At 40.8% G+C, this 15,353-nt stretch overlaps 1 protein-coding gene across 1 annotated transcript in view; it reads right to left on the bottom strand.

Moving 5' to 3' along the window:
* LOC100870102 (inactive tyrosine-protein kinase Dnt) overlaps window positions 1-15,353 on the bottom strand; it is a 90,194-nt gene that overhangs the window by 51,055 nt on the left and 23,786 nt on the right. Inside the window, exon 2 of the mRNA XM_031915810.2 lies at window positions 10,024-10,151. Within this exon, the coding sequence (XP_031771670.1) occupies window positions 10,024-10,151 (128 nt within the window). The remainder of the gene's footprint in view (window positions 1-10,023; window positions 10,152-15,353) is intronic.

The raw sequence follows: 15,353 nt of genomic DNA, 5'->3' as shown, positions 1-15,353 counted from the left end.
ATCGCTCTGTATAAGATACTATTAAAGTTACGGGTGACTATAGTCGCTTTGCATAAAATGCCACTGAAATACTATGGGTGATTATAGTCATTCTTCATAAGATGCCACTGACAGGCGACTATAATCGTTCTGCATAAGATGTTACTGAAATTACGAGTGATTATAGTCACTCTGCATAAGATAAGATGTCAATGAGTAATTATAGTCACTCTGCATAAGATGCCATTGAGGTTACGGACGAGTATAGTCAGTCTGCATAAGATGCTATTGAAATTATGGACGACTATAATCGCTTTAGATAAGATGCTACTGAAATAATGAGCGACTATAGTCGCATAAGATGCCAGTGAGATAATATGGATGACTATAATCACTGTGCATAAGATGTTACTTAGATCACGGGCGATTATAGTCACTCTGCATAAGATAAGGTATCAATGAGATACTATGGATGACTATAGTCGTTTTGCATAAGATGCCACTGACGTAGTACCGGCAATTATAGTCGCTCTGCATAAGATGCCAGAGAGATAATATAGGTGACTATAATCACCGTGCATAAAATGCCACTGAAGAATCCGGGGACTATAGTCACTCTGCATAAGATAAGATGTCAATGAGATACTATGGATGACTATATTCGATCTACATAAGATGCCATTGACATATTACGGGCGAGTATAGTCGCTCTACATAAGATAAGATGCCAATGAGATATTACAATTTACTATAGTCGCTCTGCGTAAGATGCCATTAAGGTTACGGACGAGTATAGTCAGTCTGCATAAGATAAGGTATCAATGAGATACTATGGATGACTATAGTCGATCTACATAAGATGCCACTGACATATTACGGGCGAGTATAGTCGCTCTACATAAGATAAGATGCCAATGAGATATTACAATTTACTATAGTCGCTCTGCGTAAGATGCCATTGAGGTTACGGACGAGTATAGTCAGTCTGCATAAGATGCTATTGAAATTATGGACGACTATAATCGCTTTACATAAGATGCCACTGAAATAATGAGCGACTATAGTCGCATAAGATGGCAGTGAGATAATATGGATGACTATAATCACTGTGCATAAGATGTTACTTAGATCACGGGCGATTATAGTCACTCTGCATAAGATAAGGTATCAATGAGATACTATGGATGACTATAAGATAAGATGCCAGTAAGATATTACGCGCGACTATAATCGCTTTACATAAGATAAGATAACAATGAGATATTACAAGTTACTATAGTCGCTCTGCGCAAGATGCCAGTGAGATACTACGAGCGACCTACACTCTATATAGTCTATATAATCTATATATAGTCACTCTGCATAAAATATATCGTACGATACGAGGAGTTATCGGGCGTCGAGTATCTTTCTCTGGAAACGATATTTTCCTTTTATCATTCTTTTTTCAATAAACACCCCGGTGAAAGCAACTCGGTTTGCAGTGAAGCGTAAACCCGGTCGCTGACAATCTTTCTCCGTGCACATTTTTGGCGTTCAGCGGGGCAAGTGGCCCGTAACGAAAGGATTAAAACTCGGGACATATATACACGTTTCATTAGACGAGTGAAATATTTATGTTACACCGAAACTTCAACGATCGATCGCTGTTTCGATGCGAAGCAATATCATCCTCGGTTCTAACGAAATATTTCTGTGCAGTGCGACTCGTCGACAAACGTACTGCTACTTTATTTTCAATTTCAAAAAGGGAACAGGGTGAAAGCCTGTGTTGGTGGAGATTTTCGTTTCGATTTGTATCGACTTATCGACTTCTTATCCGCCCTTCCTCGTATTCGCGTCGTAAGAAAGGGAAATCGTGGGCAAAACTCGAAGGAGATCCACCACAGCTTTGAAAATAATGGCGGAAACGAGGCGTGGATCGATGAGATTTTTCAGCTCACCCAGTGAACCGTCTCTCAAATGGCCTCCTCCAGTTGACGTTCTAATAATTTCATTCTCCTCTTCTCTCTCTCCCTCTCTCTCTCTCTCTCTCTCTCTCTCTCTCCCTCTCCTCTCAATGTATATTCAATTTCGAGTCGCGTGAGAAACGTCGAAGGATTTAATTGCGAAAGGATTTTTTGGGGGAGCTCGTTAATTTTGGGAGGAGGAGGAGGGGGAAGAGGGCGACGAAATAATGGTCCGACGTGGTGATGAGAGGAGGAAGAGGAGGGGGAATAACGAAGTTATTTTTATTTTTTTATTTTCTAAATTAAAATAAAGAACGATCTTCGATCAATTATTACGCGTCTGTTGAAGAATTTTTGTGTAATTCATCGAATGAAAAGACAATCTAATCTGAAAGTTAAGTTAAGTAAAATATATTAAGTTGAATTCGTTGTTTCAAAACGATCAAAAAGATCTATGCAATCTAAATAGAAGAAAATATCGTTGAGCAAAGTTCGCTGCAAGCGTCATTCTTTTTCAAAATCGAAGAAGGTCCACAAAATTCATCTATAAATCAATATCGAGCAAAACTCATTACGTGTCGGAGAAAATCCTGTTCAATCTTTAATCCACATCCATTTATATCCAAAATAATAAATTCCTCTATATAATTTTCAGAGAGAGCGAAAGTATCGTTGAGCAAAGCGTCATTCTTTTTCAAAATCGAAGAAAATCCATCTGAAAACGTATAAACCAATATCGAGGAAAATTGTCGTGTCGAAGAAAATTCTATCCAAAAATTCGATCAACTTTAATCCACGTCCAAAATAACTAAAATTCCTCCATGCAATCTTCGAAGAAAACCCATACGAATATCACAATAGAAATTAAACAAAACCCCTGTTACGCGCTTCGAAAAGTGTCTTCGTTTCTTTTCAGAATCGAGCCGAAAACCGTAATAACCAATTTACTCGACAAAATCAATCCATCCGTATATAAACAAATTACTCGAAGAAAATTCTCTCGATCAAGCGTCTATCATCTCTCAAAAATTCCTCTTCGAGCTCGTACGCTGGAGAAAAAAGTCGGCCGAATCTCGTCCAGCCAGAAACAGAGCAGCCGTCCTTTTTCCCATCCGATTTCGTGGATCCGTGAATCCACCATTACACATTCACCCCGCCGTATACCTTAACATAATAAGATCGCATTATGCAGTGTACACAAAATTTCCAGTTTGAAACGCGGCCCAGTCTCGAGGCCTTGTCTCGAGATGGCCGTCGAGTTTTCGAAACTAGAGAAGAAGAGGGGGAGAAGTACACGAAAAGTTAAGAGACACGTGGTCGAGAAATGGAAAGTTTGCACGTTGCTCTCGAATATAGGCGGATTGGGATGCTTTGCCATTCCCTTAATCGATCAACCAAACTGGTTGGCGAGTCCAACCAGGGAATCGAGAATGAATGAATAGGTAATTTTCCCTTTCTCGTTTATTACGCGCCTCGAGTTACACTTTTCGACAAATCGAATACGTTTTAGAAAGGAAAAGTTAATTGGCTAACCTACCTTCACGAGATACTTATCGAAATGAATTTAACCGAGTTTATTTTTTACTATTACTTATTTATTATTTAAATCGAATCAACATTTCAACGTTTCAACTGTTCTTTAAAAAAAAAAAAAAAAAAAAAAAAAAAAGAAAATTATTCACGGATTTCCTTGTTGCACTCCTCGAACTCAATGGTCGGGTCCATTATTTTCCGCGTGGGAAATTCGGCGTGGATTCTTCGACTGTGGAAATTGCAATCGTACCCCCCTCCTCAACCACGCGCCGTTGGACGGTCGGGTTCCGACCGATTATGTCGCATAATCCGCGGTGGGTGCGTTTGTCACGAGGTGGAGGGGAGAGGGAGAGAGAGGCGTGTACACCGCTGGTGTCGGGTGGCTGATATTCCCTGTTATCCGAAACGCGGGGCTGTTATCCCACAGGACTTACCGCACGGGACGGCGTGCTGCAAGACGAGGGGAGGAGGAGGAGGGCCGGTCCTTGGATTAACACGAGGCGAGGGCATTAATCATATCACCTCGCCTCGCCTCGCCTCGACCGGTGAATTCGCGATTAAATTCGAGATTGGCCTCGATCCACGCGTGGATGGATCTGCCGCTCGATTCGTTCGCGATTTTTCACACAGAGATTCCTTCATAAAACTCCCCAATTTTGGGACAAATGGAAAAAAAGTTTCTACTCACGCGTCCACCAAATTTTTAAATCATTAAAAGTATACCGCGACGAGGAAAAGGTTGAGAATCACTGAATAGCAGGAATCGCTCGACAAAAATCCGACTGAGAGAAAGATCGTGTAATGAAATCCTGAATTTGAAAAAAAAAAGGGGAAAATATTTTATTTGCACACAATAATACATTTTCTTTCTCTCTCCGATCGGCAAATATTTCATCCAGACAAAACTGGAATCGATAAACATTCCCTGTTCCCTAACGAGACAGACGAGAGAATACGAAATGTTTCGATGCGCGACATATTATATACATAATATTGTAGAGCTTGTATACGCATGCGCACGTGCGGGCCACGTTTCGCGTGAACACGTATCGCGTGACGTAATAAATTGTTTGCGGTTTCAATTTAATTAATTAGCGGGCGGCCCCTCCCCCGAGCATAGGTGGGGTAGTGATTAAAATGAAAAATGAACGTTCGTTCCACGATAACGAGGATTCGAGACCGAGTTCGAGGCAACGACGCGATAATTTTCCAATTCGTTCCAACGGCGATCCGCTCTCCTCCGCGATGCGCGAGACACTGAGCGCCACCACGGTTAAAAGGGATATAACATCCGTGCAATTTTTGGCCGTTCAATTCATCGTACTTACGAGCGTATCGGAGGAGTGGGGGAAGAGTTGCTCGTCTCGGTGATTTAATTAATCGCGGAAACGACGCGGAACGCGATGTCCACTTTGTGTTTTACGTTTATCGATTTTACCGGTGCCGGTTTAATGAACATAATAGTATTACCGAGTATTGTTGGGGGGGAAAAATCGAAAAGCGTTTAATACCGGCTTAAAGATTTTTTTCCAAAGGAATATATGTATTTATCCCTTGGACACGAAACTTGGACGATTCTGCTCTGTGTGCAGAGTGTTTATAAATATGATAATATATGATAAATTCGATATATATATATAAAGTATATATAAAAAGTTTGTATTACATTTATCGTACAACTTCTTTCGAATTGAAGTAACATGGAAAACGAAGCACAAGAAAGAGAAAGAGAGATACAATGAATCCACGATGATAAAATATTCGTTTAACATTCAATTATTAGTGATTTTAACGAATTTAACCGTACTTTTGTATACTCGTAAAAATAGATCAAAACACCAAAACAAATTTCAGATACGATTTATTACTTTTATTAATTTTTAAACGTTATATTTTAACTCGATATTTAACCTCACGATTCTACAAAATTTCTATGCGCTTATAACAGTACGGTACAAAATAAAAATAACACGAACACGAGAATATCGCTCGCCACGAAGCGAATTCACGGATCGGCCGCGCTGCGTCCGACTGCGATAAGACGAGGACGACGGATCGCGCTCCCCTCCTCGACAAAAGACGGAAGGGGAGGGGAGGGGATAGAGTCGGTAATATCCTTTTTTCGGCCGAAAGTACGCCCCATCGAGTGTTCCCATCGAGCCATCCCCGAGAGGCTAGACGGTATTACAAGTAATTGTCGCCCTGGGGTGGCAACTCTCTCTCTCTTTCATCCTTCCTTCCACCCTTCCTTCCCCTCTTCGTTCGAAACGAGATGGAAAACGGGATGGGATCGAACCGATATGACTGGCCAATACGAGCGAAAACGATAATTTGAGTATAGGATTGCCGGGAAAATTTTCGAACTAATTTAATACTACCAGCACGGTGAAATTGACATTTATATTGTATTTAAAGTTATTATAACGCTTTATGACTTTTCCTAGAATATGCAATGCGATATATTCTACGGTATATTTACTTCTAGTTTTTTCCTTCCTTTTTCTAGAGAAATATTTGTACTCTGCTTACCTGCGGTCGGTCATTTTCACCGGTCGATAAAATATTTTATTTACGCCTTTAAATATATACAATGCAAGGCTATCTCAAGATAACAATTGAAAGTAACAAATAACAACAGTACAAACTCGAGAAGAGAGCATCGCAGAATCGCAGTTTCGTGTACAGTTTTTGAAAAAATAAAGCAGTAAAACTTCAACACTTTACAAAGGAAAGGAAACGGGTGAAAAAATATTTCAAGGCAGGAATTTTTATTCCAATTAGCTGCACAAATAATTTTAGATACGCTGTATAATTGAAATTATATAAAGATAAATTTGCACGAAATTTCTTCTATATTTTACACAAAAATATTCAATAATAAATTAAAAACGATAACTTTTTTGAGCACCGAGCTTTTTAGCAGAAATAAGCATACACAAGAACTGTCGGTAAGACAGTTTAATGTTAAGACAATATCCTGGAAATAATCGATATTATAATACTTCTTTCAAATTTCTTCTTAAACAAGCTCCTCTCGCTGTTTCGCGATACAAAGTGGAAATCTGTAAAAGAAAAGAAGGGAGAAAGAGAGGGGGAGAGACGAAGGAAATAAAAGTAAAAAAAAAAAAAAGGAAGGCTCCCCATAATTCTCCAACAGTCCCAATGGCAACCGACCCCATTCGTGGCAGTCCTCCTCGAGGGAGAAAGTAGCGACCAACTTTCGCCTAACAAGTGGATGATTCACAAATCATCCCCGATTCCGTGCGCCCCACCAACGAACGAGAAACTTCGTTCCACTCGATAGCTCTCTCTCTTTCTTTTTTTTCTCTTTTCCTTGGCTCGATGCGGATTCGAAGAACGGAAATCGAGACGAACGAGATAAAAGTGGACGGGTTCAGGAAGATAAAGGTATCGTTACTGATTTCTTTCTTTCTCTTCTTTTTTTAGATTCTCTTGCTTCGCGTCGTCGTTGTAAATAAATATTCGAAGGGATGGAGGGGGGCGTAATTTTTCTTCTCCTTCCTTTCCCCCCTCCCCTCGCCCGAGACACTTCATTTCCAGGGAAAATTGAGTTTGAAATAGCGGCGGCAGCTAAAAGCGGGGGCCCGTTAAACGGGGTTCGATTTGGAATTACGTGGCTAAACGCGCTTGCGCCCCATGAATTTTCAAACTCGATTTCCCTCCCCGTGGAAACGAGATTCTGCAATCCTATTTTTTTTTTTTTTTTTTTTTTACTCCTCCTCGTAAAATTACCCTCCGCCGATATATGACACGAGGGCGCGGTTCGTCGCGACACTTTCGAACGAGTAGCCTTTCCGTTAATAACGGAATCGTTGGGCCGTCGTTCCTCTCCAAAAGGCGGCTAAAAACGAATAGAGAAGGGAGAGAGAAAGATCGATCCAGATCCGGTTCTATTAGGGGGAGGGGGTTGATCGTCGATAAGAGAGACAAAGTGCGGTGAGTCACATTCGAGCTCGACCAGTTTTCGCGTTCCCAAGATCAGATCCCAAAAATTTCTTCTTGGATAAAAGTGGGATGAGACGCGGATCGAATGGGGGAGGGGGAGAGAATCGAGCCTCCCCTCTCATCAACCGTTCGCGATGGAAAAATCTCGACCGGCCGACCAATTTTCCACGATAACGCGGATTTCGCGGATTCCATCATCATTTCGCGCATCTCCCCAATTCCGATGTAAATTATCCCTCGTCCTCTCCTCCCTCTATACTCTGCTCTCTTTTGGGAGGGGAGGGAGAAGGGGATGTATGCATCCTCCTCTTACAGACTCGAGACCTCAACTCGACGAATAATGGGGCGTATATATTTATTTGGATTATAGATTTTTTATCGTGTTCCACGTTTTTGTGAAAACGTTGGAGAATAAGTTGGGATAAACTGTGTTGTATAGATGTTCAAAAGGAGAAAAGGGAAATAGCATCCGGTGGATTATAAATGTTCACAAGATACGAATCAACATATATATATATATATATAAAGTGAAAGATTGGAATCTATCCAGATCACTTTTCTAAAGAAAAAACATTAATATAATAATATTAGAATATATATATATAATGAAATAGCATCGATCTCTTCGCATTAAAATCCGCGTTTCTACTTTATTAAAGCGTACAAGGATAAGGAAGCGTTACGGATAACTTGTTCATCGTTCTCGTCCATAGGGCTAATTTTTCTTTATCCGGATTCCGGTAATTGGAAGGGCGAATGTCTTGAGGGGTAAAAGGGGCGGAGAAGATAAGGGCGGAAACGGGGCTTTCGTGACCGTGAGAACGGCGAGATTTCGCGGTTAACGAACTTCTACGCGGGAGAAATCCGAGAGATAAGCGAGGGGATGGAAAATGGCCCCGGAACGACGATAAAGCATCGTCGAAACCCTGGACTCGCTCGCGCCAATCTTTACGCATCCACGATAATCAGATATCTATCTATCTATCTGTGAATTTCGAAGGAGATCGGACGAATTTTATTCATTGGATGTCTTGTTTGCAATATCGAGGCGAAGATAATGGAAAATCCATTTCTTTTTTTATGTTTTGTTTATTAACATATTTGCATCGCGTACACGCTTCTTCCTTTCTCGATATTATCATACAAATTGAAGAGGGAAAAATTGCTCGAAATTACTTCGCCAATGTTTCTATATCTTTCAGATATATATATTGTACGTATTTGTACGATAACCGTATGCAACGATTGATTTAGATCGTTCTTGTTTTCGATATATAAAGAAAAATACATAGACAAGTTTTCTCATTAGTATATGTTTCTTTTTTATAAAAAAATTGGTCGAAATTATTTCGTATATACACATATTTGTACGATAACTGTACCCTATTCGACTATTTCAAATATGTCATAACGAAACGATTAAGAAAAATAGGCAACAAATTTTATTAGCCATTTGTATATATTTTGTATACTTATTATAAAAAGCTAAGCACGAAATTATTTCGAACCAAGTAATAACATGTATGATTCGATTATTTCAAATACGTCATAAATACGTATTTATATAATATATATATATATACACACACAAAAAACCGTTCCTCTTCACACTTGTCACAAGAATCTTCAACCGTGCGTCACGAACGCGTCAAGACAAACGAAGAAATTTAAAACGAGATGGCTCCTTAAAAAACTCGCAATCGTTAACTTTCCCCCTCCCTCTCATCCCCTCTCCTCCCTCGTCGCGAATTACGCGAAACTCATCGTGAACCGAGGCAACGAGCGACGATAAGGTCGGCTCGCTCGCGCTCCTCGCGACGCGATACTCGAGAAGGAGGAGGAGGCGGACAGAACCAGCAGTGGGAAGAGGAGCAGAAAGAGGACGAGAGAGGGGGGAGGGATGTATTTCCTCGGCCGATGCTCGTTTCGTTTCGTTCGGGAGCCGGTTGGCGGGTCGGTGTCCGGTCTCCTTGGTGACCGAAGGGAAACGCAAAACTGAACCGCCACACGCTTCGTATACCCCCTCCTTCCCCTTCGCTTGTTTGTATTTCATATTGATAGAGTATCGATAAACCCCTTTCCTCCAACTCTCTCGCTCTCTCTCTCTCTCTATCATAATTCCTTCTCCTCCTCCGTCGTGACGAGGCTCACCACTCCCTTTCCCCACTCTCCCCGTGAAATCCCGTAGCGAACGTAAACGAGCATGCCGTTTTAGTTAACGTTTCGAGCCAGGGTCACGTGTTTACTTTGTTCCGCGTTGTTGCATCTCGCTAATGGCGAGCCACGCTCGTCGCGCCCAACGGGTTTTCTCTCTCTTTCAGGAGAACGAAATGCAAGAGTAAAGAGGAAGGGAAAAGATAACGCGCGTGTGTGTGTGTGTGTATATATATATATCTCAAGGGCAAATGCTCGTTCGTGGTGTTTTTATGGACGCGCGGTTATAAATATTGCACGTTTGGAAGCGTGCAAGGATAATAATTTGGTCTGGGAATAGAAAGGGAAGAACGGTGGAAGAAAGCGCGAAAATCCTACCGTTTCTCTCCTCGCGATAGGATCGTGTTATTATTCCTTGAGGTGGCGTTACGTATGTACGTACCGGGTGTCCGGCGAGGCTCTGCCAGGAGAACTCGAGATCGGCGATGTTGGCGGGCACAGGAACGACGAAGTTCATTGCGTACGTGTTAACCACTCCTTCCCTCACGTAGTATAGCTCGGCTTTTAGACCTGAAAACAAGCAAAGCAAGGGACGTCGGTTATCGATCGTCGGCTGGTCGATGATCAATTATGAAAAAGCGGTAACGACGGTTCGAGTCGTCGAAAGTCTCCCTTTCCGCTCGTCTTTCCAACGATCGTGCGCCACGTGTAAAACGTCCCTTCATCGTCCCGGGACGTTGACCAGAATATCGTTCAACACACGCGCGAGCGAAAAACTCGTCGATTCGACGATTTATACTCTTTCCCCGACTTTGATAAATGTTTCCTTCGTCGCATAAGCTCTGATAATGCAAAAATATCCAACCAATAGCGAGCATCTTCGTAAATTCTTCCCTCGAGAATCAATTTTTGTTTTTCGATAAGAATTAAAGAAGAAGAAAAAAAGAAATTGAACTCTCAGATCGAAATAAGAAAAGATTTTTGATCACGGATATTATAGAGATTTCCATCTTTCGCTATGATGAAAAATATCCAAGCTATAATACGCGTCGACGTTCGAATATTAATCACAAATGTCCGCGACAAATCGCCGACAGTTTCGCCACCTGACGGAGTTAGGGCGAGTTAACATCGTGACGTGTAATTACGCGAGGTCGAGAGAGAGGGGGGAGGGGGGGGACAAATAATCCATTCAAAACTTGGCCGAGCTCAATTTTCAGTTTCCTGGGCGGTAATTATCCGGGCAAGGGATACCGAGTTACGTTTAATCTACGTCTCATTTTATCCTTAATCCTTAGTTACAACAACGTTGTTCCGCAAGGATTCCAACCCCCCGAGACACCTTGACACTATCGCTTCCCTAACAATCCGCTTCTGGTTCCAAGCTTACCCACCGATTACGTTTGCGCGACAAGATCCGTATCTCGATGGTGTGCGCATGCGGAGAAGTAACCGTCTACTCGAGAGACATCTCTGTTACATCACACGAAGCCAAGTCGATTATAGGCGATTATATTTCGAAGCAAACCGTGAATTAATCCACAGCGACGACTAGTCTCTTTCTCATCCCTTCTTCCTTATTTCGTTTTATCATTGAATTTAAATAAGAAAAGAAGTTTCTGAGAATAATGTCAAATAAGTTAACCTGTTAAAATCTCCTATTTTGCGTTCCATTCCATTTTACATCGAATGCGTGAAGAAAGAATTACGAGTGACTATCAATTATAAATAACAGGTTAACTTCGAGATGGAACGTGATGAAATAAACTAATCTGCTTGTTTATTTAATACTCTCTTTATTACACTTTCCATCGGATTTACCGAATAATTTATATTCGGTTTCTACAAAAACAGTTGCAAGAGTGTGGTTATGCGAGCAAGTGGATTAGGCACTTCGAGTCAGACGACGAAACGGTAAGCAAGTAGCGTGCGTAAGTGAAGGTCGGGCGTAATCTATATATCGGTAACACTCTCGAAATTTAACATTCGGCCAATTTTATAATATTCTTCGTTTAGATAGAGGGAGGGGAGGGGAGGGGAAAAAGAATTAACGTATAATCTGGAGACGCGTTGGTGAGATTAATACAAAGTGATATACATTCTCGTCGCACAATAGTGAGTCACACGCGTGTGTATCCCCCAACTCAATTTGACGGTCGTATCAGGCCTGCGATACAACGTCAATCTCTACACTGATTTAATTTAGCGTACTGTGCATTTCTAGAATCAGATTTACCGCCTCCCTTGCACAATGAAATTTCAATTAAAATTTAAATGGAACGTTTCCCAATATAAACGAATATTTTAATATGTCAAATCCAGATATTCTTATTAACGAAAATGGTAAAAATATATGTATATATGGAAAAATTTTCCAAAAATCTAAATTATTTTTCTTTACTTCTTTTTTCACTCGCATATAACGAAATGTATGAAAAAAGAATACGAAATGGCACGAATCTAAGGATATATTCGAATAACTTTAAACGCAATATTATAGTCGAAATTAAACGGTAATAATATTTTTCTCGATCTAAATCGTTTTTCTACCGCGAATATAACAAACGAAATATATCCGAGCAAAATGACACGAATCGATAAAGTAAATACTCGATCCTCGAACGCGTTTCTCGATATAGTTCAAATTAATTATTCTTTAACGATAAAATATTCCATCCATATCACGTTCCAAGAAAAAAAGAAATGGAGATATAATAAAATTAAAGCAATCGAAAGGAATGCATATCTTTCAATATAATCCAGATTAACGATTACTCTTTAAAAATATTTTCCAACAATTTTCCCTCGTTTGACAAAATATCATTGATCGAAACCCGATCGAAATCCTACGAAATGGAGATATAATAAAATTAAGAATATTTTTAAGCAATTTTCCTTCGAGTGTGATAAAATATTCCATCCATTCCAACGAAAAGAAAAAAAGAAATGGAGATATAATAAAATTAAACTTTAAAGTACGAATCGAAAGTACGAATGCGTTCTCTCGTATTTTATTTTCTTTAAAAATATTTTCGAGCAATTTTCCTTCGTTTGACAAAATACCCCATCACTTTTCTCTACGATTTTTTTCCACCATTCCAACGAGAAAAAGGAAAAAGAAAAAAAGAGATATATAATAAAATTAAAGCTTAAAGCGATCGAAAGAAATGCACATCTCCCAATATAGTTTAGATTAACGATTAAAAATATTTAGAAATATTTTCCTTCGTTTGACAAAATATCAAATCCATCATCATCTTTCTCGATCCGAATCCTACGACTGCTGTAACAAAAAAAAAAAAAAAAAAGAAATGGAGATATAATCAAATATGTATCTCCCAATATATAGTCCAGATTAAGTCCATTACTCTTTAAAAATATTTCCATCAAATTTGACAAATCGCTTTTCTCGATGAATCAAAATCGAGAAAAAAAAAAAAAAAGAAACGAAGAGATACGTAAGAAAACGTACACTTTAGAGTGCGAAACGCGTGCCCTCGAATTCGAGATGCTCGCGCGCCAGATAAGGAGACGCGCGGAGTGGATTGCGCTCCAACGTCCATGGCGCGGCGTCAATCGGAATTGCTAATCCGAATTAAACGGTTCGCGTTCGTAACTTGGCGTTCGTAAATGCATCGGGACGATCCAAGTTGGGGCCGATCCCAGCGCCGCATTTAAGATGCAACCACTCCCCCCCCTCCCCCTCCCCCTCCCTCTCCCCCCCGCCCGACATTAGCAGTCTGGTAGGACTGCGCGTCGAGTGGGAGCACCGACTACTCTCGGCTGCTGCTGCTGCTTCTGCTGCCCGTTCATACGGCAGACATGATTTTCTACTTAGCACAGGCAGAAGAGGCAGCAGCCCATCGACTCGCACCCCATAAACCCATCTTCGTGCTTTCCCTCAACTCCCCCCCTCTTCCAGTTTCTCCCAGTCCCGTGGGAGAGGAGAGGAGGGGAGAGGGAGGGGGAGGGTGGTACTACACCCCTCCCTCGAACCCTCTTCCGATTTTTCATCTCGAGATATCGAGAGGCAAATTGATAGATCACTGCCCGACCCCGCCAGGTGTCAAATTCCCTAGATTTAGGGCGTATTTATTCCCTAGATGGGAGGAGAGGATTCGCGTTCGATTGTTATCGCTCATCGCGGAGAAGGATGTGTCGTTTATGGAATTTTCAGATGATTTCTCGTCGATTTAACCACCACGTAATAAAAACGACGACTTTCGATGGGAAGCGTGGTCGAGAGAGTGAAAATTCTCTGTCTTTGCTCGGTATATTTACGAATTTTTGGAATTTTCGGATCCGTGAATATTCGACCATCGTATCGAAAAAAAAGAAATGATATCTTTCGATACGAAGCGAAGGAAAGCGAAATTTCCTTTGGCCCGGTATATTTCCGAATTTTTGGAATTTTTCGTCGACTTGAGCAACGTGCGAATCGTATCGAAATAAAAACGACACGAAGCACAGTTGAGAGAGCGAAATTCCCTTTGCTCGATATATTTGGACTTTTGAGATACAACACGAATGAAGGATGCCTCTCGATACGAAGAGCGAAATTCCCTCTTTTTGGAATATCGTATCGAAATAAGAAGGATCCCCTTCAATCCCCGAACAAATCGGCACCAACGATTAAATAAATTCGTCTCGCTTAATTTCTACTAATCGATATCGATCCACTCGTTACTATATAAATCCATACAACTCTGTATGGCCGCCGCTATCTTATTTCTCCTCTCCGTTAATCTACCTCCATTTCTATTAAGCTGCTCAGCCCCCTTAAAGACAAACGGAGCCCGAGATAAAGGCGTACGAATGGAAGTCCGGACAACAAGTTACCGTAATCCCTTAACTTTAACTTAACGCCAGCGTTTCATAACAGGCTTGATCGTATCCATTTGTTATATCCCCCCTCTCTGTCTTCGTTATGTTCGTCTCACACGTCTCGTTGAAATATCTGCTCGAGACGCTTTCCAAGTCGCTTTTTTACGCGTATCCTTCCTCGCGTTTACGTGCCCTGCATTGTTGCCACGTATACGCGCGACCGATAAACCGACGTGTAAATATGTCGACGATCCTACGTGTCGTGAAATTACGAAAAAAAAAAAAAAAAAAAATCTGGAAAAAAGTTTTTCCTCTCAGAGCGCGAATATCGACGATTGCGATCGTGATATTCGTTATTCCACTTGCGTTTTCGCGTTTTCCCGCGATAAATCACGCGTTTACCAAAGTTTTTCTAATATAATGTTACTTCTTGTTCAGAGTTCTCGTCTGGAAATATCGATTCCAGAAGAAAGTTCAGATGGTGGATACGTTACGTGCGGGGAATGAAACGTCTTGGAATAGTGGCGATATTCAGCCTCGTTATAAAGAGCAAAATCATCAAACGTGTGTAAACGTTCCTTATTCCTGTTTCTATACGATACTATATATTCGACCAGTTTTATCTTTATGACTCCTCATCTTGCTCGAGCATGAAATTCTTCTTCGAAATTTCGAATTACGAACTACGATGAAAAGTCGATTGTTGTTGAAATTTAAGATAAGATAAGACCTCGAAAACAATATCTCGATATCTTCTTTAATCATTGAATTAAAAAGGGAATATCTTCCAACTTCCTTTCCCATCGTTACGACTTTAAACAAACAACCTCTGGAAGAAAGCTTAAAGAAAAGAAAAGAAAATTTCCCCGGAAACACGCGATCCCGAATATTCGAAATTTCGAATTCAATCTGCAAAACGACGGACGAGACGCCCGGCCATATTCGTAC

This window comes from Apis florea, unplaced genomic scaffold (assembly GCF_048593485.1).
Source record: "Apis florea isolate Af1SG1 unplaced genomic scaffold, ASM4859348v1 contig_3802_pilon, whole genome shotgun sequence".
Classification (NCBI taxonomy): Eukaryota; Metazoa; Arthropoda; class Insecta; order Hymenoptera; family Apidae; genus Apis; species Apis florea.
The sequence above is the reverse complement of the archived record's forward strand: the minus strand, read 5'-3'. Positions and strand labels throughout refer to the sequence as shown.